The sequence below is a fragment of the Sorex fumeus genome, unplaced genomic scaffold, assembly GCF_029834395.1.
Source record: "Sorex fumeus unplaced genomic scaffold, SorFum_2.1 ptg000035l, whole genome shotgun sequence".
In the NCBI taxonomy this organism is placed as follows: Eukaryota; Metazoa; Chordata; class Mammalia; order Eulipotyphla; family Soricidae; genus Sorex; species Sorex fumeus.
In genome coordinates, this window is record NW_026606092.1 from 40,654,878 (window position 1) to 40,678,176 (window position 23,299).

A 23,299-nucleotide genomic window follows, 5' to 3' on the forward strand; every position below is an offset into this window, starting at 1 on the left:
AATGCACCACTTCTCAGTTGAGGACTTTGTAATAGGTTTTGCAACTGTAGATGGTATATAATGAAAATAAAATGCTTGCTGTGTATCACACCTCATGGTTCTAGTAGATTCTGTGTTGAACCAGTTAATGAGAAACCATGTATCCTGTATCACTTTGCCCACATAAGTATAGTTTAGGCAGTTTATAGTGAAGTGAGGTCCACAGAATGAAAATAGCAGAGTCAGAGAACTGAGGCTTGGAAGGAGGTACCTGAGTTGTAGTGATGGAAGAAAAGATGATGTCATAGGTATTTTTGCTTTTTAGCAGGGCCTTATTCCTATGTAACTTTTAAATCAAGTTAATGAAATTTTATATGATTTTAGAAAGAAAATATATTCATTCTTGGTCCCTTGGATTATCAACTTTAACTGATTAGGTAATTGGTGCATTTTTTTTTAAGTATAGAGATCAGGAGATGGGTAGTTTGTTAACGAGGGCACATTCCTAATGAACACTGACCAGGGTTTGATTACCACAGGAGTTCCCCAAACATCTCTGGGTGCTCTCTGGAGGCCCTCAGAGCCACAGGATGGCTTAGGTACCCCTGGAATCAAGGATGCAAGCATCCCTGGGCCTTTGCATTGAACTTTGGCCTGGTTGGCTAAGGTTTGCTGATTGTGACCCCAGACCTCCTGACCACCACTTGTTTGGTTTCCCCTGATCAGAATAATTATATTTATACCCCGTATTAGTAAGAGACCTAACTGGAGACCTATTTTATCATTTATTTTTCTTCACAGCATTAAAAGATGCCTCAGAGAAGCTCAAACATCTTGAGATGGAAAATAATTCTTTGCAGTCACCTCGAGCCAACCTTGATGTTAACATCAACAGCAAGGTACTCTGACTCCCTTTTCGTGTGTCTGTCCCCATCTCTAGAGCTCCCCCAAATTCTTTCCAAAAATAATATTTTTTCTATATATTTTTAAAATTCAAGGTATGGTGGATACAGTGCTGCTAATGGTAGGGTTTCATGCATAGAGCCACTGTTATTCCACTTTCCCATCCCCCAGCCCCTTCCCTCATCTGTTCCTCAACATGCCCACCCCTACCCCAGTTCTTTGGCAAGCTTCTAAATAAATATCGGTCCTCATATTCTCTTCCTTTAGACATTTGTTATTCCCTTCTGTGTTTCTTTTTATCCCACATGTGAGAGAGATCGTTCTGTGTCTGTCCCTCTCTCTCCGAATAACTTCACTCAGCCTGATGCTCTTCGATCCATCCACTTAGCAGCAAATAGCATGATTTCATCTTTTCTCACAGTCGAGTAGGATTTCATGGTGTTGATTATACCACAGCTTCTTCATCCATGATTTGTTCTTGAACATTTGGGTGATGACCACCCCAGAGCCTATAGGTTCACTGGCATAAGTGTGTGCTCCTGGGAGTGTGATGTAGGGAACTACTTTGCAGCTCTGTCAGAAGTCTCACAGTTACCAGAAGTCCAAGAGACAATCAACAGGGAAAGGATGAAGGTGGCACCTCTCACCTCGATGGGCACAGTCCCTTGATACCTATACTGCCGCTGAACTGAGGGTAGGGTCTGTGATTTGGAGGCTTTCCCTTTACTTTTGCTGGGAAAGCTTTGTGAAGGACATTGAAAACTTCTAAAAAAGACAGAATTTGTGGATGTTTGGGTAGTGAGGATGAAACAATTTGAGTGATATGGTCATCTCATGATTATTTTAAAATATATAGTCAAAAGTTAGGGGAATGAGATCCATTTATTACTATCCTCTGACATCATGATGGATCTATCACATCTTCCAGAAGGGCAATGGAGAAGATTATTCATGACTTCTACTCAGATCTCTTTAATAGCCACGTCCACTTGCCCACATACCACATACCACATGATGGATATGTCGTTCCCAATGTTCTCCCTTCCGAAATCCAACATGCCATCTCGTCGGTAAAGAAACAAAGAGCACCTGGCCCAGACAAGATCAGACCTGAACACCTGAAGAACTTACCATCAGTACTCATCAATACATTGGCTCGGCTCTTCACACGCTACCTGTCTGAATGCAAGGTTCCATCCCAATGGAAAACCAGCAGGACTGTACTACTATACAAGAAGGGAGACATCCACAACATTGGCAACTATCGCCCAATCTGCCTATTGTCTGTCGTCTACAAACTGTTCACTCGAGTCATCCTGAATAGGATTAGCAGAACACTAGATGAAGGACAACCATGTGAACAAGCTGGATTCCGAAAAGGATTCAGTACCATCGACCATATCCACATGATTACTAAGCTCATTGAGGTTTCTTGGGAGTTCAAGATGCTGCTCTGTCTAATGTTCATTGATTTAAAGAAGGCCTTTGATTCTGTTGAGACGGAAGCGGTCATGGAAGCCCCAGCCAATCAGGGCGTACAAACTCAATACATCAGGATCCTTCGTGAGCTGTATTGCGGATTCACTACCAAGATCTCACCATTCTACAAAGAAGTAATCATCCTTATCAAGAGAGGGGTTCGGCAGGGTGATACCATTTCACCAAAACTCTTCAGTGCCACCCTCGAGAAAATCATGCGACAACTGGAATGGGAAAGTATGGGAGTGAAGATAGATGGTCGGCAGCTACACCACCTCCGCTTTGCTGATGACATCGTTCTAGTAACACCAAACATCAGCCAAGCGGCACAAATGCTGAACGACTTTGACCGTGAAAGTGGAAAGGTCAGACTACAGCTGAATCTTACGAAGACAATGTTTATGAGAAACAGCCTTGTTCCTGATGCTCCATTCGCTCTCAACGGAACCACCATCTCCGAATGCAACAGTTATATATACCTAGGTCGAGAAATCAACATGATGAATGACCTGGCACCTGAGTTGCGCAGGAGGAAGAGAGCGGCTTGGAATGCCTTCAAGAACATTGAAGAAATAACTAAAAGGACAAAGAACCTCCAGCTACGAGCACATCTCTTTGATTCCACTGTTCTTCCTGCATTAACATATGCCTCAGAGACCTGGACCCTACGAAAACAGGATGAGAACGCTATTCGGGTCGCTCAAAGAGGAACCGAAAGAGCTATGCTTGGAATATCACGATTCACTCAAATGAGAGATAGAATCCAGAGTTCTGATCTTCGTCAACGCTCAAGAATCAGGGACGCTGTCTCATTTGCCAAGACATCAAAAATCAGATGGTCTGGACACGTAATGAGGTTTACAGACAACCGCTGGACTAGAGCCATTACTGATTGGATTCCACGGGACATCAAAAGATCACATGGACGCCCACCTACAAGATGGTCAGACTTCTTCGTCAAGACCCTGAATGATCGGTTTGAGGCTCTGCATGTTCCTAGAATGAACAGATACCATTGGGCTATGCTAGCACACAACCGGGATGAATGGAGACGTTACTGACACCCGCTCGAGTAAATCGATGAATAACGGGGATTAAGTGATTAAGTGATAGTCAAAAGTGCTAATGCTTTTAGATTTCTTTTCTTTTGATTCAGGCTATCCTTTTTCTAATTATATTTTGTGGAACTTGATTGTCTTGGGGAAGGAGAGAGCAGGTTTTTTTTTTTCCTGACATGCTTTTTTTTTCCTTTTTATTAGTGAAACACCATGAAGTACAGTTGTAGATTTACAATTTTTTGTGCTTGGGTTTCGATTATACAATGATCAAATACCCATCCCTCCATCAGTGCCCACTTTCCACCACCATGGATAATATCCCTCCCACCCACCCCCCATCCCACCCTGCCTCTGTGGCAGGACATTCCCTTTTGTGGAGAGAGCAGGTTTGAGATGGATGTAGAGTGCAGTGGCATCTTGTACATACTCATAAAGCCACTGAGCTACAACCCTGGCCTGTGAATCTCGATTTAGTTCACAAACTTGGTGAAGACTTTTGGAAATTGTAGAGGGTTTTGTTTGAAAGGAATCTGCTCTGAAGTATAGACAAGAAAGAGAATAGAACTTCAGATACTTCAATTTCATTTTTCTTTTGGGGGAGTGCCACACCCTTTTATGTTTAGGACTTACTCCTGGCTCTGCTCAGGGATCACTCCTGGTGAAGCTCAGAGGACCATATGTGGTGCCAGAGATTGAACCTTGGTAGACTGTGTGCAAGGCAAGCACCTTGCCTACTGTACTATCTCTCTGGCCAACTACTTCACTTTTCGTACCTTTATCACCCTTTCCAGTTGGAGTGTTTGGCATATTTAGGGGTATAGACCAATTAACCCAGTTAAACTGCAGCTAATTGTTTAACTGTGATTAATTTTTTTCTTTTTTTCCAGTTAACTAACTTGTAAGATTAACTCAGATTGATGGAGTGAGATAAAAATAGTTGTGTCAGCAACTAAGTATCTCCACAAAATAGAAGAGTGAATTTTAAGTAATGACTTGGAGACACCCTGCTCTTCTATATATAGACAACAGATAACAAAAATCTGTTGAATCAGTTTAGTTTTGGTTTCAAAGAGGAGAAGGAACAGTTGATTGATATCATTCTTTCCTTCTTGAATAACTCAATGGAATTTTTAAAAGACTACTACAGGGTGTGGGCTGGAGCGATAGCACAGTGGGTAGGGCATTTGTCTTGCACGTGGCCAACCCAGAGTTCGATTCTTCCGCCCCTCTCAGAGAGCCCGGCAAGCTACCAAGAGTATCTCGCCCGCATGGCAGAGCCTGGCAATCTACCCATGACGTATTTGATACGCCAAAACACAGTAACAACAAAGTCTCACAATGGAGATGTTACTGGGCCCACTCGAGCAAATTGATGAACAGTGGGAGGACAATGCTACTACAGGGTGTGTTTTTTTCCTACACATTATAAAACCATCCTTTTGAATTCAGATCATTTTTAAGTGGGTTTTTTTTATGATTTTTAAAAAATTGAATCACTGTGAAATAGACCCTTGTAACAAATGTGTTTTTAAAATTTCTTTTAGAAGCTGATTACATTTTAATTCTAAAATACTATTTTTTTTAACTAATCAGTATTTTCTGTTACATTCATTGGTCTCTTTGTTTTTATATTGTCAGGAATAATTATTAATACCTGTAAGGCAGAATGTAACGTCAGAGACTTTACTTTAGATGAAAACTTCAAATGTTTCACCATTAATTTGACAAATTTAAGTAAGAACTAGAGTTGGCGCTAAATTAGAATGAAACTAGGGCTAGTGGTGTAGCTTGGTGGTATCAAGCACATGCCATGATTCTGTGAGTTCCAAGTTTGGTACCCCAGCCCCCACCCCTATCCCTGCCCTGCTTTGGGCTCTTTTCCACAGAGGATAGCACCTGTTAAATCTTGGTGCTCATAAGAAGGTAGAAAGGAGTTGTTGTCCTTTACACTGGAAGGACATTCATAGAAATCCATTGAACTTGGTTTTTTTTGGTAATATTCCCTGCATTTCTGGGGTGAGGTGGGGAAAAATTCCCTGATAGCTTACTGTACTGTAATTGAGCCCACGCAGACCTCTAGCAGTACTTTGGGTACCCTATGCAGTGTTGGGAATCGGACAAAGCTTTCTGCATGCAAAATAAGTGTTTCAGTCCCACTGAGCTTCTGTAGCCGAACATCAGTCTTGAAATTTTCAAAAGGTGAGTATGGTTTTGTGTGAGGAAGGGTGGTAAAAGAATGGGTTAAGTCAAGAACACTGTATTACAAGTTACATTTTGGTAGTCACATAACTGTACCACTGTAGCACTGTCCTCCTGTTGTTCATCGATTTGCTTGAGTGGGTACCAGTAACGTCTCCATTGTGAGACTTGTTACTGTTTTTTTGGCATATCAAATATGCCACAGGGAGCTTGCCAGGCTCTGCCGTGCAGGCAAGATACTCTTGGTAGCTTGCTGGGCTCTCCCAGAAGGACGGAGGAATCAAATCTGGGTCAGCTGTGTGCAAGGCAAACGCCAAACCCGCTATGTGACTGGCTCTAGCCCAGTCACATAACTAGGAAAAAAATTTTTTTTGATTTTTTATTTGTAGGAGTACTGCTGTTTATTAAGCTACTGATTAAGCTGACTGAAGTGGGCATGAACTTCACATTACTTTTTTAAAAAAAATAATTTGTTGAATATCTGTGAGAGGGCTGGAGTGATAGCATTACAAGTGGCCAACATGGCCGACCCGAGTTCGATTCCTCCGCCCCTCTCGGAGAGCCCGGCAAGCTACCGAGAGTATTCGATATGCCAGACACAGTAACAACAAAGTCTCCAATGGAGACGTTACTGGGCCCGCTCGAGCAAATCGATGATCAACGGGAGGGCCTTTTTACCTTTTATCTGTGAGATAGACCATTACAAAGCTCTCCATGATTTGGTTTCAGTCATATAATGATCCAACACCCATCCCTCCACTAGTGCGCATTTCCCACCACCAGTGTCCCCCATCCCCCAACACTCAACCTCCACTCCCATCCCCTGCCTGCCTCTATGACAGACTTGACAAATTTAGTTCTTACCTTTTTAGGTAAGAACTATCCACCATCCCCCAACACCCCACCCCCACCCCCATGCCCAGCCTGCCTGTATGGCAGGCACTTTTCTCCTTTCTCTCAACTAGAAAAAAATATATATTTGGTAAGGGCTTACTCAATAGGAAACAGCAATAAGAAATAATTTAGCATTATAGGTAGGGGTCAGACTGAATGAATGCTTTGCACATGGGAGCCCCATGTTTAGTCCTTGGCATCACATGATCACCCAGAACCCCTAAGCATGGAACTGGAAATAGTCCCTAAGCACTGCTGACTGTGGCTCTAAAACAGAACAAACACACACACACGCACACACACACACACACACATACTCGAGCCTTTTACTAAAAAAAAAAAAAAAAATTTGACATTTGATTACTACCTTAATTTTTTCCAACTGTGGTATGTTATTCAGAAGTTGATTTGTGTTAGGCCGGACAGATAGCTCAAAGGTTGGAGGACCAGCTATGCATAGTACTGGATCCCCATGTTCAGTCCCCGGCACTTCACAATTCCTGAACATTTGTGCGAATAATCTCAGGTATGTCCCCCTAAACAAGCAAACAGAACTTTGATTCATGTTTTATAAAACACCTTTTTAGACTAGTCTGATTTCTCTACCTCTAACATCAACGGTTGTTGTTTGCCTGAGGAATGTAAGTTAATGTTGTCATTACTACAGTAATCTTATGATGAAAATTCTACTGGAATTTCATTTTCATTTCATCATCCTGTTATTCGTCGATTGCCTCGAGCAGGCCCCAGTAACGTCTCTTTCATCCTAGCCCTGAGATTATATTCAAGGCTCTTTAGGAGAATGAGATCCATCATTGCTACTGGTATTTGGCATATTTGGTATGCCACGGGGAGTTTGCCAGACTCTGCCCTGTGGGCAGGCTACATTCAATAGCCTGCATGTTTGTCCAAAGTAGGAATGAGACAATAAGATGTCATAAAAAAAAAGTTCTGATAAGATGTCGCGGTTCCAGGATCTGGATTTTATAGTCTCTGAGTCTTGGCCGCTGATGGGATTACAAGGCGCCAGGGGGCCAGGTGGTGGGTGTGACCCCCGCCTATGGGAATTTGGAGGATCTGGGTGGAAGATGCTCGACTCCAATCCGAGTAGGCTTGGAGGTCTCGGCCCCGGAACCCCCGTGGCTTTGTCCCTCTGCCAGTACCTTCATGTGTGCGGAGAGTGGTCTCAGCATGGTGGTGGCTGGTCCTGGAGGTCTTCGGCTGCCGGAGCCCTGGTCGGGGCGGGGAGGATGAAATGATGAAAATTCTACTGGAAATGCAATATTATTCTAAATCAGAATGTCAGTTGTTATATGACTGCCTCTAAGAATTGAGAACCTGAGACACTCTGGGTAATCACAGAATGTTGAGACTCAGACCAATACTACTCATTTTGTGAGAGCTCATTTTCAAGGGATCTATTCCTATTAGACCTGTATTACCCAGGATTGATAGTTGTTTTTTTTTTTAATTTTTATTAGTGAAACACCATGAGGTACAGTTGTAGATTTATGTATTTTTGTGCTTGAGTTTCAATTGTACAATGATCAAACACCCACCCTTCCACTGGTGCCCATTATCCACCACCATGGGTCCCAGTATCCCACCCACCCCCCATACCCCCATCCCACCTGCCTCTGTGGCAAGGTATTCCCTTTTGTTCTCTCCTTTTGGGTGTTGTGGTTTGCAAAAGAGGCATTGAGTGGCAATCATGTTTGGTCTATAGTCTACTTTCAGCATGCTTCTCCCATCCTGGGAAGATCCTCCCAACACCTTTATTTGGTGTTCCCTTCTCTATCTGAGCTCCCTTTTCCCCTAGAATGTGTGGCTGGCCTCCAAGCCATGGAGCAAAACTCCTGGTACTAATTTCAGCCACTCTTGGGTGTTAGTCGCCTATGGATTGATAGTCGTTTTAAATTATGATACACTGTTGGTCTGATTCCCTAAACATGATTCTTGTTTACTTTTTCTAGCATACAATGCACATTGTGTGAAATCTGTAGGAGAATAACAAAGTCTTGGCTCAAAAGAAACTACCTGTCCCACCAACGCCCACAGAAATATTACTGATGACTTTCTCCAATGACTACTTCCTATCAGAGAACTCCTATGAGTTTTCAGAGGATAGAAGCTTTTGAGAGGCAAAATCAGGATCTATGAAGAATTTGGCAGCAGGTAGTCCAATATTCCAGAATGTTGGACTATATTCAAGAATATATCAGGGCAGAAACTTAGATTTAGGATAAGAAGATAGAGTATAATAGAAGTTTAAAAACAATTTAAATGATGAATAAATAAGTTGTAATTGAAATATGAAGTATGACTTTCGAATAGCCCTTTTATAAAAGTGAAGTTCAAACACAGAATTATCACTTATCACTTAACTTCCCGTTAGTCGTCGATTTGCTCGAGTGGGCGCCAGTAACGTCTCCATTTGTCCCTGTCGCGTGCTAGTGTAGCCCAATGGCATCTGTTCGCTCCAGGAACATGAAGGGCCTCAAACCGATCGTTCATGATCTTGACGAAGAAGTCTGACCATCTGGTAGGTGGGCGGCCACGCGGTCTCTTGACATCCCGTGGAATCCAATCAGTAACAGCTCTAGTCCAACGGTCGTCTTTAAATCTCATTACGTGACCAGCCCATCTGATTTTCGACACCTTGGCAAATGAGACAGCATCCCTGATCCTTGATCGTCGACGGATGTCAGAACTCCGGATTCTTTCTCTCATTTGAGTGAAACGTGATATTCCAAGCATAGCTCTTTCTATTCCTCTTTGGGAGACCTGAATAGCGTTCTCATCTTGTTTGCGTAGGGCTCAGGTCTCTGAGGCATATGTTAATGCAGGAAGAACAGTGGAATCAAAGAGATGTGCCCGGAGCTGGAGGTTCTACGTCCTCTTAGCTATTTCTTCGACGTTCTTGAAGGCGTTCCAAGCCGCTCTCTTCCTCCTGCGCAGCTCGGGTGCCAGGTCATTTGTCATGTTGACCTCTCGACCTAGGTACACATAGCTGTTGCATTCGGAGATGGTCGTTCCATTGAGAGCTAATGGGGCGTCAGGAACAAGGCTGTTTCTCATAAACATTGTCTTCGTAAGATTCAGCTGTAGTCCTACCTTTCCACACTCACGGTCAAAGTCGGCCAGCATTTGTGCCACTTGGCTGATGTTTGGTGTTATTAAAACAATGTCATCAGCAAAGCGGAGGTGGTGTAGTTGCCGACCATCTATCTTCACTCCCATTCCTTCCCATTCCAGTCGTTGTATGATGTTCTCGAGGGTGGCACTGAAGAGTTTCAGTGAAATGGTATCACCCTGCCGCACCCCTCTCTTGACATCAACGATCACTTCTTTGTAGAATGGTGAGATCCTGGTAGTGAATCCGCAATACAGCTCACGGAGGATCCTGATGTATTGGGCTTGAATGCCCTGATTGGCTAGGGCTTCAATGACCGCTTCCATCTCAACAGAATCAAAGGCCTTCTTTAAATCAATGAACGTTAAGCAGAGCGGCATCTTGAACTCCCGAGAAACCTCAATGAGCTTGGTTATCGTGTGGATATGGTCGATGGTGCTGAATCCTTTGCAGAACCCTGCTTGCTCGCATGGTTGTCCTTCATCTAGTGTTCTGCCAATCCTATTCAGGATGACTCGAGTGAACAACTTGTAGATGACAGACAATAGGCAGATCGGGCGATAGTTGCCAATGTCATGGATGTCTCCCTTCTTGAACAGTAGTACGGTCCTGCTGGTTTTCCATTGGGATGGAACCTTGCATTCAGACAGGTAGCGAGTGAAGAGCCGAGCCAGTGTATTGATGAGTACTGATGGCAGGTTCTTCAGGTGTTCAGGTCTGACCTTGTCTGGGCCGGGTGCTGTTTGTTTCTTTACTGACGAAATGGCGTGTCGGATTTCGGAAGGGAGAACGTTGGGAACGAAATATCCATCCTGTGGAATTTGGTATGTCAGCAAGTGGACATGGCTATCGAAGAGATTTGAGTAGAAGTCATGGATAATCTTCTCCATTGCCGTTCTGGAGGATGTGATGGATCCATCAGGACGTCGGAGGGCAGTCATCTTGGTCTTATAGTTGGCGAAGGACAGGCGGGTGTTACGAATACTTTTCCCGGCTTCTGCCGCATCTACCAGTACTTCTGCTCTTCTCTCTTTGAGGTCTTCCTTGATCGCATCTCTGCACTGCTTTGCGAGCTCGGACGTTAGCTTGCGGTTGCCTGAGGCATGCGCCAAACCACGCTGGCGAATTAGCTCAAGAGTTTTCGAAGATAGGCGATTTTTTGTGGCTATCTCTCTCTTGGCGTTCCTCGCACATTCATGGAGGTGCTGAACCAGTCGATCGTATTCCTCATCAATGTTGTCAACAATGGCATCTTCCCATGTTGCTGCAATAGTACCAAAGAGTTCCCAGTTGGTGGTCATTCTGGGAGTTCTCTTTTTGAACTTTGCAGCCCTTTCTCCCCACTCTGTGAAGTAGAATTTTGCACGAAGGAGACGGTGGTCCGATCCCGTTTGAAATTTTGGGACAACAGCGACATCAGTCAGGCAAAACCGTCGATTGAATATGCTGTGGTCTATTTCGTTGTGGAATTGTCCACCGGGATACTCCCATGTCCATCGTTTAGATTCTGCCTTCTGGAACTATGAGTTACCATGAATGGTCTTGGTCGACATGATGAACTCAGACAGTCTCTCACCCTGTTTGTTCCATTCTAGGCCATGGGTCCCGATGTGAAGTTCTTCAGCTGATCTTCTCGGTCCTATCTTGGCATTAAAATCACCCACAATGATCTTGTAGAAGGTGTGGTCTTCTTTATAGAACTTCTCTAACTCCATGTAGAACTTCTCGATTTCTCTTTCATCATAATGAGATGTTGGTGCGTAGACAACGAAGATAGAAACTGCAGGCAGTGAGCCACATCTATTCAAATGTAAACGTCCGATTCGGGTTGTTAGGCATTCGAATGAATCAATGCTCTTGGCCAAGTTTGTGTTGACAAGGCCACCGACGCCTCCAACACCTCTTTTATCGCATGTTCCGAGGAACAATTCTTCTCCAGTGTCGAAAACGGCATGGTGAGATTCGTGCCTTCTTGTCTCAGTCAGACCAATGATGTCGTACTTGATCATTCGCGCTTGTACCATCAGATCCTCGATGGATGCATCTGATGCTAGCGTACGTGCATTGAAAGTACAGACGATCATTTTTGTCTTTCTTCGTTGTGGCAGCCTAGGTCGGCCTTGAGATTTTGTCGGCCTCTCCTTTCTCATCCTTCTCAGTGCTGCCATGTCGGTGAAGCCTTCAGGGTCAGGTGAATGAGACCAGTTGTAGTTACTGGTTTTGGCATATCGAATACACAGCGGATAGCTTGCCAGGCTCTTCCATGCGGGCGGAATACTCTCGGTAGCTTGCCAGTCTTTCCGAGACACTACTTGGACACTACTTGGACACTACTTCCACTACCCAGCCGTCGCCACACTCCAGGACGCTTTCCGGACTTGCGCGGCCGCAAGCGGCCACGCAACACATCATAAGACACTAAATACCCATCTTCTGGAATTGTTGTACCATATTTGATAGGGTTCAAATATGGTAACACCTACAAGGGTGATTAGAGGTCACCCCAAAAGCCTCTATCCCTCTCGGAAAGACTGGCAAGCTACCGAGAGTATTCCGCCCGCACGGAAGAGCCTGGAAACACAGAATTATTGTATTTAATTCTGTCACTCTTATCTGTCACTCTTGTCTGTCACACACACATTATTTATGTCACTCTTTGCCAACAATTTAGGAAAGCTAAAGCAGAGAAGAAAGGAAGTGCTTGATAAAAGTTTTTGAAACTAAGTTACAGTTAATGATGATTAATTTCTGGAGAGAGTCCTTTTGATATGTGAAGAGCTATATGTAACAAATAGCTTTATAATCATTGATTCTATTGAGATATAGATTTCCCCTTGATTTTGGAAAGCTTTTCTCAGTCAAAGAGCTTTGACTCAAAGGGACTGCCTAAGGAGATGATTTCTGTAGCTTGAAAAGTTTCATAGACAGTTACTAAATCAATACGTTTTGGAATAGTCTTGTAGTTGGATGAGCAGACCAGGCCTGTCTGTGCTAAGATATCATGATTCTTAATGTCAATTTTTGCTTGTTTTTCTTTGTTGGTGCTGCCATCTTTTTCAAGGTTTCTGTGCTTGAGGTCTTTTTCCTCTTCTTTTGAATTCTTTAAGGGTTTGCTTTGTGTCAAGATTTGTAGATTTTTCAATTTCATTCTCTCTTTTTCTGAGACAGTTATAGGAACATTAGTATCTTCAGATTTGATTTTTGGAATTATTTTTCCTATTGAAAGAGCGAAAATATCAACTGCATTCATTAATGAGGATGGACTATAATTATGTGAATTATGGCTTTTAGTAACTAATTTTATGTGGGGAAAGGATTGAAAGTAGCCAAAAATGTATTTTTCTGATGAGAAATTAGCATATTATTTCAGTAAGCATTCACGTAGTAAATATTTTAGTTGTTTTGAACTATGCGGCCTCACAACTCTGCCATTGTAGCATGAAGGTATAACGTGGGAATGAGCACAAACCTTTATTACAGGTTAGATTGTGGGCTAGATTTGACCTGAAGATTTTTAACCCAAATTAAGGCAAGCTCAGATTACCAGAAATTTAGTAGAAATTTAGTTTATTGGTAAAACCAGAGGAATTGCAGTTCAGAACATACTGTAGCAAACTACACATGAGTGCCTTGAGGTTTTGGGGTGGGCTGTATTTATGGGCAAGGAGTGGAAAAGAGTGAAGTTTTGCCTGAGTCATAGCAGTGAGTTCTTTGATTTTGAAGGTGAATAGAGATTTCTTGATTATCACTGATCAGGGATTCCTTGTGGTAATTGTCAGTCATACATGTATGGGTTATCAGTCTCAGTTCTTTTTGGGTTTGTTTTTGGGGTAAACGTGGTGGTGCCCAGGGTTTACTCCTACCTTGAACTCAGGGATCCCTCCTGGCGGTATCATATGGGTTGCCAGTAACTGAGCCAGGTCAGCCAAGTGCAAGGCAAACATCCTACCGGCTGTACTATCACTCCAGACCAGTCTCTCAAGTAAGTTGAAGGTACAAATCAGTCTTTTCATTTTTATTTATCATCTCTTTATTGACCTCCCAGTGTACTCAGGAAGCGAGCAGCATCTCCTGGTGATTCTTGGGAAGGTGGGCTGGTGTTTCAGTGCAGGATCCCCAGGATGTGGTGCTTTATGGGGCCTGTGAGGCAGAGGTTCACCAGGGCTACCCAAGTGGTGCCAGGGGTACAACTGGGGTTGGGCACATGCATGTGCCTTAACCCCTATACTATCTTTCTGGCTGTTTTATTTTTTAACTCCCAATCTTCTTAGGGTGCTGATATGATAATATCTCCTGTTCTATTTTAGACTAAAATCCTTTCACACTTCTCCCTCTTGCCCAGATCGCTTTCAGAAAGCATCATAAGTATAACCATTTTGTTTGGCATGGTTTCCTTCTATCGTTTCTTTTCTCCTTCCTGCGTTCCTTCATCCTTTCTTCCCATCCTCCCTGCCTTCTTTGTTCTTAATGAAGATTTCGCACTTTTCTCTTATTGCTGAGGAGGATCTCCTCAGGTGTCTTGTCATGAGAGAGATGGCGAGAGGGAGGTTAGCCCCACAGAACAGATGAACAACAGATGAGCAACTTAGAATCTCAGTCATGCTACTCTGGGGTGCTTAGCTCAATTTCCATGATCACTTAAGTTTTGGGATAAGCACAGAAAACATTTTCTTAATAAAGCGTACTAAGGAGACTATTTGTTTTTTATAAACAAAATAATCTTTTTTAAATTTATATATACATATATATTCAAAAGAGAGATTGCTGCATCTTATGCTATGAAATAACCATGGTTGAAAGACACAGAGATATATTTGAGCTAATAAAAAACATTCTGAAGAGTAGGATATGAAAGACTTGAATCTAGCTTAAATTTTATATTTATTAGAATCATGGGGAAACTTGGTTCAAATTTTGGAGTCTTACCCAGAGGAAGATGTATGGAGATAATACTGAGAAATGCCAAATTAAAGTAAGCACATGAATAGTTTTGTCCAAAATTAAAAAGTGCTACAGAATGTATCCCATACCTGGCAGCTAGCCTGTTTTGTAGAGACAAAGCTATATCTGAAATGAAGAAAATATTTAGGTTGAGTTGTTATTAGGAACAGTTATTAATTAATTATCACAGTAACTATTGTAACTATTGCCTATTTTCATTTTAAAATATCAGTTGTATTAAAGATTGTTGTTACTGTTGTTACTGTGTTTGGCATATCGAATACGTCACGGGGAGCTTGCCAGGCTTTGCCATGCGGGCGAGATACTCTCAGTAGCTTGCCGGGCTCTCCGAGAGGGGCGGAGGAATCGAACTCGGGTCAGCCTGGTTGGCCGCGTGAAAGGCAAATGCCCTACCCGCTGTGCTATCACTCCAGCCTCCCTTTTATTTTTACAATATTTAATTTATAATTGTAATTATTATTTTCGTTGACTAGACACGCTTATTTTATTGTTTTCTGTGGCTGTAATTTATCTTTTTATGGTTGTATAGTGCAGTCCCAACTCTTTTAACTACTGAGAGCTACAGACTGCCATGGATAAACGTGCATAGGGCCTAATCTAAAATCCACCTGAATTCTAGCAAACTGCACTAATTCTTCCTGAATGTAGCTTAAGTCAGGCATTTGTCCCAAGTGATATTGTCAGTTACTCTGTTGTTTAAAGGTGAAATTGATTTAAATTATTGAGTTACATGGTTTCTACCAATATATAATTAATATTTGTAATTATTGAACCTTAGTTAGAAACTGTTGGTAAGAGTTGACTATTCCTAGGCCAAATTACTTAAGTCTTGATTCCTTGCTGTCTAAATATGAGCTCCATCAATCCTGTTCCTATTTCCATGCAGTTACAATCTTATTAGAGTAATATAGAGTGTGTTTTTAATGTCTAGGAAGAAGTGGTGAAATTGACTGAGAAATGTCTTAATAATGCCATTGAAAGCCCAGGATTGAATGCCAGGAGAATGCCTCCAGACTTGAAGAGTAACATTTTAAAGGCTCAAGTAGAAGCAGTACATAAGGTAAGATACCTTCAATAGAAAGGGCCCTGGTGGAGTAAAGAGAGCATGAGATTTAAGAACAAATGAAGTATGTGAGTGTAAAATAAGAGGGAGCTACTGAATGATTAGACATATATGTAGTAGTATTGAGAGATATTCACAAGATAGCAAAATGCCTTCTCAAATCTTATGTTTTAATTAAGATAGAGGGGAGCAGTCATAGGAGAAAAAGTGAGACTAAAAAATTCTAGGAAATAGAAGTTAAAAAAAAAGTCAAATTCCTTTAGAAGCGAGTCTCTAGTCTTTACTACTTTATAGCCAGAAAAATCTAATGGTTTTTAGGTTTCTGTCAATATTAAATATGATTTTAGGCCTTAGAAAAGTAAACCGCAGGGCTGAAGTGGTAGGGGGTTTTCCTTGCGCACGGCCAATCTGGGTTCAATTCCCAGCATCCCATATGGTCCCGCAAGCACCACTAGGAGTAATTCCTGAGTGCAAGAGCCGGGAGTAACCTCTGTGCATCGCCAGGTGTGACCCAAAAAGCAAAAAAAAAAGAAAAGTAAATGGCATAAGAAAAGAGAGGCAACCCAAGAATGGTTGAGATAAGTACCAGGAGGTCCGCTTTATGGCTTGGAAGCCGGCAGCACATGCTGGGGGAAAACACAGCTCAGATAGAGTAGGGAACATCAAGTAAAGGGTATTTGGAGGACTCGCTCGGGATGGGAGACATGCACTGAAAATAGACTATAGACCGAACATAATGGTTACTCAATACCTCTATTGCAAACCACAACACCCTAAAGGAAAGAGAGCAAAAGGGAATGCCCTGCCATAGAGGAGGGGTGGGGTGGGGGTGGGATGGGGGGATGGGAGGGCTATTTGGTTCTTTGGTGGTAGAGAATGGGCACTGGTGGAGGGATGGGTACTTGATCATTGTATAACTGAAACCCAAACACAAAAATATATAAGTCTACAACTGTACCTCATGGTGTTTCACTAATTAAAAAAAAAAGAGAGAGGCAGGGGCTGGAGCAATAGCACAGTGGGTAGGGTGTTTGCCTTGCACGCATCCCATATGGTCCCCTGAGCACTGCCAGGAGTAATTCCTGAGTGCAGAGCCAGGAGTAACCCCTGTGCTTAGCCGGGTGTGACCCAAAAAAGAAAAGAGAGGCAAAGGGATTTGCAGGGAAGAGCAAAGATATGTGTTCAAAAATGTCAGAGCCCACATCTATCCACAGTTTGGTAAGAGGGAATGATAGTCACAAAGTGAAGAGCTGACAGTGGTGTTGAAAAGGATCCAGTGGAGAAGAATCAGTCCCCACTATGTTTCTGGCATTCATATTATCAAAGTACATTTTCCCTTGGCTTTCCCAAACTTTCACACTTCTAAAGCAGGGGAGCTTTTTCACCAAATCCATTGTCAAATAAGATTTAAAAATATGCCATTAGTACTCACTTTGCCTTCTGGTGTACAGACACAAGCCTTGAAGAGAACTGAGAAGACTTAGTAATATTGTTCTTATTTTTGGCCAACCCTATCTCACCAGTGTACACATAAAATAAAAATAAACTATGGCAGTAAGACTTTAGAATTAGAGAACTTGAGTTAGAATTCAATTTCTAGTTTTTTCCTACAGCTTTGTGATTTGAGGAGGTCTGGTGATGCTTGCTGCAGTGGAGTGGTTGTCATGGTTGGTCACGTGTGTGTTCACAGGGCCACGTTCCTGGTCATGGGTATGGTCACATATCTCTTAGTCCTGGTGCTGGCCTGCAGTTCTTCCTTTGAGCTGCAATGCTTTCACACACATGCCTGCTGGATGGTGCATAGATCATACACTTTGTTGTGCCCAGAGTTGTGTTTTATGTTTTGGTTTTTGTCACTAAGCCATCTCCTGGGCCCAGGGTAAGGATTTTTATAGTATTACATTGGAAATTTTAAGGAACAATTTTGGGGGGTTAATAGAAATGATACATGTTAATTGAGGTTTATTTATGTATTGATAACATGTTTTCAAAATCTATCAAACTGCACTTTAAAAATGTGTTTTCTAGGACAATGAATTAGAAAATTTCTAGACTTTTCTAAAAATATCTCTTGTGCTTGAGTTGGGCGAGGTGAAGGGATACCACACAATTAATCTGTTTTAATATAGTTCAATTTTTTAAGAAATTAAAATTGTTCTGGTATTAAATCTTTTTGCATTCTGTTATCTGTTGATTAACATGCCTTATTGTCTTAAATACTTGAAAGTTGAGTTGGAGAATACAGGAGTTAAGGTTCATGCCTAGCATACAGCCAACCCTGGTTTGATCCCAGACACTGCTTAAACACCTTCTTGCCCCCTGACTCTAAACACTATAGATAGCAGTGTAGCACTGTCCTCCCATTGTTCATCGATTTGCTCGAGCAGGCCCAGTGACATTTTGAGACTTGTTGTTAACTGTGTTTGGCATATCAGATACATCATGGGTAACTTGCCAGGCTTTGCCGTGAAGGCGAGATACTCTCAGTAGCTTGCCATTTGGTCCTAAATTCCCCCTCAAAATAATAATTGACAGATTTCTAGTAAAGTATGTGATTTTTGTTTGGTTTGTTTTTCGGTTTGGGACCACACCCAGCTATGCTCAGAGTTTACTCCTGGCTTTGTGCTCAGGGATCACTCCTGGCTATGTGCTCAGGGGACCATATGGGATGACAGGAATCGAATCCAGGTCAGCAGTGTGCGAGGCTAATGCCCTACCCACTGTACTCTCACTCCAGCCCCAGCATGTAAACTTTTGTAATAATATATTGAAGTGAAAGTTTGGGTAGTTAATTTGGGTGTGGGTTAGGATTTTACTCAGGTGCAATACTGATATTTCCATAGGTAAAATATGATTGTTCTTTAGGGGACTCAAGCAAACTGATAATTCTATTTTTAATGAAAACAAATATAAAATTTTTGTTACATTCGTTTCCTTAACAATGATTTAATGGCTTTTTTATGGTTGCCTTTTTTTCAGGTTACAGGAGAAGACAGCTTATTAAGTCATAAAAATGCCAGTGTTTCAGATGCTTCCACAAACAGGTACGAACAATTCTGGATAGAATGAATTAGATTGATGTTCTTTTTCTCTTATTTCAGTTTGAAGTCTTTAGTCTTCTTCCCTAATCTTTCACTACATGATTTCAGGATACATGTATTTATTTCTAATAAATGCCTATTAGGGGTAGAATTTCATGCCTCTTCAAAAATATATGATGATGATAATGTCACATCTACCACCAAAGAACTTCCTCCCATTTATCCCCACTCCAGCATCTGGTAGCCTCAGTTCTGTGATCTGAGTCCATGGGCTTATTTTTATTTGTTTTTTCCCCCTATTCTCTTACTTTCTTTCCCAGGATCCCACATATGAGTGACATAATTTGTATTTATCTTTTTTTCTTTCTGACTTACTTTACTTAGCATGAATGACTACTAATTCCATCTGTGTTGTTACAAAAGACAAGATGTCTTCTTTTCTTATGGCTAACCGGAACTTTGTGTTGTATATGCACCACATTTTTAAAAATCCATTCATCCAGTGTCATTTTAGATGCTTGAGTTATTTTCAGATCTTGGCTAGAAATAAGCATTGCAATGAACATAGATGTGTGTGTGTGTGATTGTGTATGTGTGTTCTTGGGAGAGATACCTAGGAGTGGAGTTTCTGCATCCCTGTAGTGGATCTATTTTGAATATTTTGAGAAATCTTCATTTTTTGTTTTTCCATGGAGACTAAACCAATTTACATATCCACCGACATATGAGGGTTCCTTTTCCCCCACACCCTCACCAACACTCCATGAGGCTGGTCTTTGTGATATACACCATTCTTACTAATGTGAAATGATCTCTCATTGTTTTAATTTGCATTTTCCTGATATTAAGTGATAATAAGCTTATTTTCCTGTACTGGTTGACCATCTGTATGTCTTCCTTGGTGAAATTTCTGCTTAGCTCTTTACCCACTTTTTGATGGGGTTATATGAATTCTTGTTGAACTGTGAAATCCTTACGTATTTTGGATAATGACACTTTGTTTTATGCATAGCCTGCAAATACTTTCTCCTATTCAGTAGGATGTCTTTTGATTGTAATAGTGATTTCTTTTGCTATGGCACAGCAAAAACTGTGGCAGTTGCTTATTTCATATTTGTATACCAAATATCAAGCTTTGTCACATTTTACGACAGTAAACTTAGAACATTTTTAAAGAGCTTTTTTTTTTTTAGTTCGAATTTTCATACCATAAAATTAACCTCTAAATAGATACAATTCTGGGGCTGGAGTAGTAGCAGGTAAAGCATTTGCCTTGCACACGGCCAGCTGACCTCAATTCAATCCCTGACACACCATATATTCCACCAGTAGTGATCCCTGAACTAAGAGCGAGAAATTAGCTCTGAGCACCATCACATATAGGCCAAACACCAAAAATTAATAACTAAATAAAATCTGTAAGTTCATGGGGTTATGGAAATAATTTAAAGGAACATGCCAGGCAGGTGTGAACCCCAAGTTTGAGTCCTGACACCAGGTGGTCCTCAAACAGTACCAGGCAGGGTATGACGGCTTTGGAGACCCCAGAGTAAATACATAACTAAATGTATTTATTAATTTCATATAATTCAGGGCCTTTTTGGTACACTGACAAAATTGTGTAACCATTACTACTGTCTAATTTCATAACCTTGTTATCACCCATAAAGCAAAGTTCCTGCCCATTTGCAGGCTCTTCATATTCCTCTTTGCCTCTATAGCACCTACCACCCACTCATCAATTTTCTTCCTCAGTTGAATTGCCTACTCTGAACAGCCTATATGAATGGAATCATATAAGTGGCGCTTGGTGTTTAACTTCTTTATTTAACAAAATATTTTCAGGTTTCATCTATATTGTAGCATGCATTGATACTTTACTCTTTTTTTTCTTTTTGGGTCACACCCAGTGATGCACAGGGATTACTCCTGGTTCATGCACTCAGGAATTACTCCTGGTGGTGCTTGGGGGACCATGTGGGATGCTGGGAATCAAACCTGGTTGGCCGCATGCAGGGCAAATGCCCTGCCCACTGTGCTATCGCTCCAGCCCTGATACCTTCCTCTTTATGGCTGAATAATTTTTCACTGTATAGGTAATTTCATTTATTTTAAATCAATTAATGAACATTTTGTACTACCAAGTATAAAACTGCTTAGAACATTCTCATGCAAGATTTTCTAGAGACATTCTTTTTTTCTCTTTTTAAAAAATTGTTATTAGTGAATCACCATGGGGTACAGTTACAGACTTACAAACTTGCGTGCTTATGTTTCAGTCATATAATGATCAAGAACCCATTCGTATACCAGTGCCCAGTATCCACCACCAATGGTCCCAGTATACCCCCACACTGCCTCTGAGGCAGGGCATTCCCTTTTGTTCCCTCTAGAGACATTCTTGTTCTTTCTGTTCTTTCTAACATTTCTAGGAAGGAGAATTGCTGAATTTCATAGTTTAACTCAGTTGCTCTCAGTTAGACTCTTTGAAGGATTTCTGGCTGTCTCCAAAACAGTTGCCATAATCTCTTCCCACCAGGAATGTGGGGGGGTCCAATTTCCCCATGTCCTTGTCAGTACTGCTTAATCTCTGTTTTTCAAATTTTACTCATCCTAATGAGTGCTATCTTATTATGGCTTTGATTTTTATTTACCTGAGTAGGTTTAATAATGTTAAATATGTTTCAGTTACATGTCTTCTTTGGAAAAATGTCTATTCAAATCATTTATCATTTATCAAATAGTAAAAGCTATTCTGTAGCTCTAACTTTACTGAGAGAGTAATTGATTCAATAACTTTATTGAATCTAACTTTACTAGATTCAGATAGTACCCAGTTCACCCTTTAAAGTGTATAATACAATGTTTTGTTTGTTTCAGTATATCTTAATTTTAAAATGTTACAGCAGTAGTGCGTTTGCCTTGCATGCAGCCAGCCTGGCTGAGCAAGGTTCGATTCCTCCACCCCTCTCGGAGAGCCTGGCTAGCTACTGAGAGTATCTCGCCCATATGGCAAAGCCTGGCAAGCTACCCATGGCGTATTCAATATGCCAAGTAACAACAAGTCTCATGATGGAAACGTTACTGGGCCTGCTTGAGCAAATCGATGAACAACAGGAGTACAGTGCTATATTTCTTAATTCTGTTTTTGAATCCATCAGAATTTATTCATTCTCACGTTAATGGATGCATTTTTGTCACAAATGAATGTTAGATTTTTTTTCCTTGCACACATTTTGTAAGTTGTAAGGATTGTTTTAGAGGGGGTACATTTAGAAGTGAAATTACTGGACATGACCCTAGCTAAACATACTGGATTGGCATAGTCTGCTTTGGGGGTTATTTTTAAGCAGTATTAAGTATATGGGGTTGGGGCTACATAGTACAGGGGCAAAGTGCTTGCCTTGCATGCAGCTGACCTCTGTTTGATCTTTGGCACCTCATATGGTCTCTTGAACTCCATCAGGAGTGACTCCTAAGCAATGCTGGGTGAGGCCCAAAAAGCCAAACCCTTAAAAATGAATATGTGAATAATCTCTTTTGTTTAAAGGTTGGGAAAATTCATCATAAAATATTTTATTCCTTTTAATGATCACTCTTTCTTCTACTGACTCCTTTTCTGTGAGTTTTTTTTTTCTTTCTAAGAACAAAGCTATTTTTTCTGTTGGTAATTTTTAGGTTTTACTAATTACCCTTAAAAGTTTTATATTTTCGGGAAAGAAAGATGGTGGCCGCACGGGAGCCTTGTGGATAGCAGGTTTGAGCTGGGGGCGGGGGGCAGCGGGGGCCTCATGGGAAGGGGGGCGTTCTGGGCCGTCCTTCACGCCCGACCGAGATCACCAGCTGCCCCCCACGAGCGGCTCTCCGGCATGGCCACGGCCCCGGAGGCACAAGAACTTAGCACAGAGAACCAGCCGCTTGGAGCAGAAAAGCAAATGGACTATGTGTTAAACCGAGCCACCAAGCCTGCCTGGAGGGGAAAGGGTGTTGTCCCGCTCGCCCGCTCCTCTCTGGAAAGAAAGATGGCGGCCGCACGGGAGCCTTGTGGACAGCAGGTTTGAGCCGGGGGCGGGGGGCAGCAGAGGCCTCATGGGAAGGGGGGCGTTCTGGGCCGTCCTTCACGCCCGACCGAAGTCACCAGCTGACCCCCACGAGCGGCTCTCCGGCATGGCCACGACTCCAGAGCACAGAAACCAATCTCTTAACTATCTAACTTTTAATAGAAATACTTCCAGGGTTAATAAGTGAAACAGCAGAAATCCAAAACCGCGCGGCCGCCATTGCGGCCGCGCGACATCATTTTATTCTTAAACCAAGCTGTAGAAAACAAATCATTTCACAACACTGTTTCAGCATATCTGATTGGGGGGGTGGTCCTAAACTCTAAACAATAATTGTGTATCTTCTATCGAAACAATGTATCTAGTCAAAGTAGATAGAGTATTAACTAGAACTCATCTGCGTCACAGGAATTGGGAGGTGTGGGAGGTGGGGTTCTATTGGGGTTCATGGTTAAAAATAAGTATTGGTAAAGGGAAATGTGTTTGATACTTACATGACTGAGACCTAAACCCGAAAGCTCTGTAAC

At 41.9% G+C, this 23,299-nt stretch overlaps 1 protein-coding gene across 1 annotated transcript in view; it reads left to right on the top strand.

Moving 5' to 3' along the window:
- Nucleotides 1-23,299, top strand: part of EPB41L5 (erythrocyte membrane protein band 4.1 like 5) — a 138,102-nt gene that overhangs the window by 97,972 nt on the left and 16,831 nt on the right. The window contains exons 18-20 of the mRNA XM_056117671.1: nucleotides 781-878; nucleotides 15,539-15,667; nucleotides 18,650-18,714. Of these exons, the coding sequence (XP_055973646.1) occupies nucleotides 781-878; nucleotides 15,539-15,667; nucleotides 18,650-18,714 (292 nt within the window). The remainder of the gene's footprint in view (nucleotides 1-780; nucleotides 879-15,538; nucleotides 15,668-18,649; nucleotides 18,715-23,299) is intronic.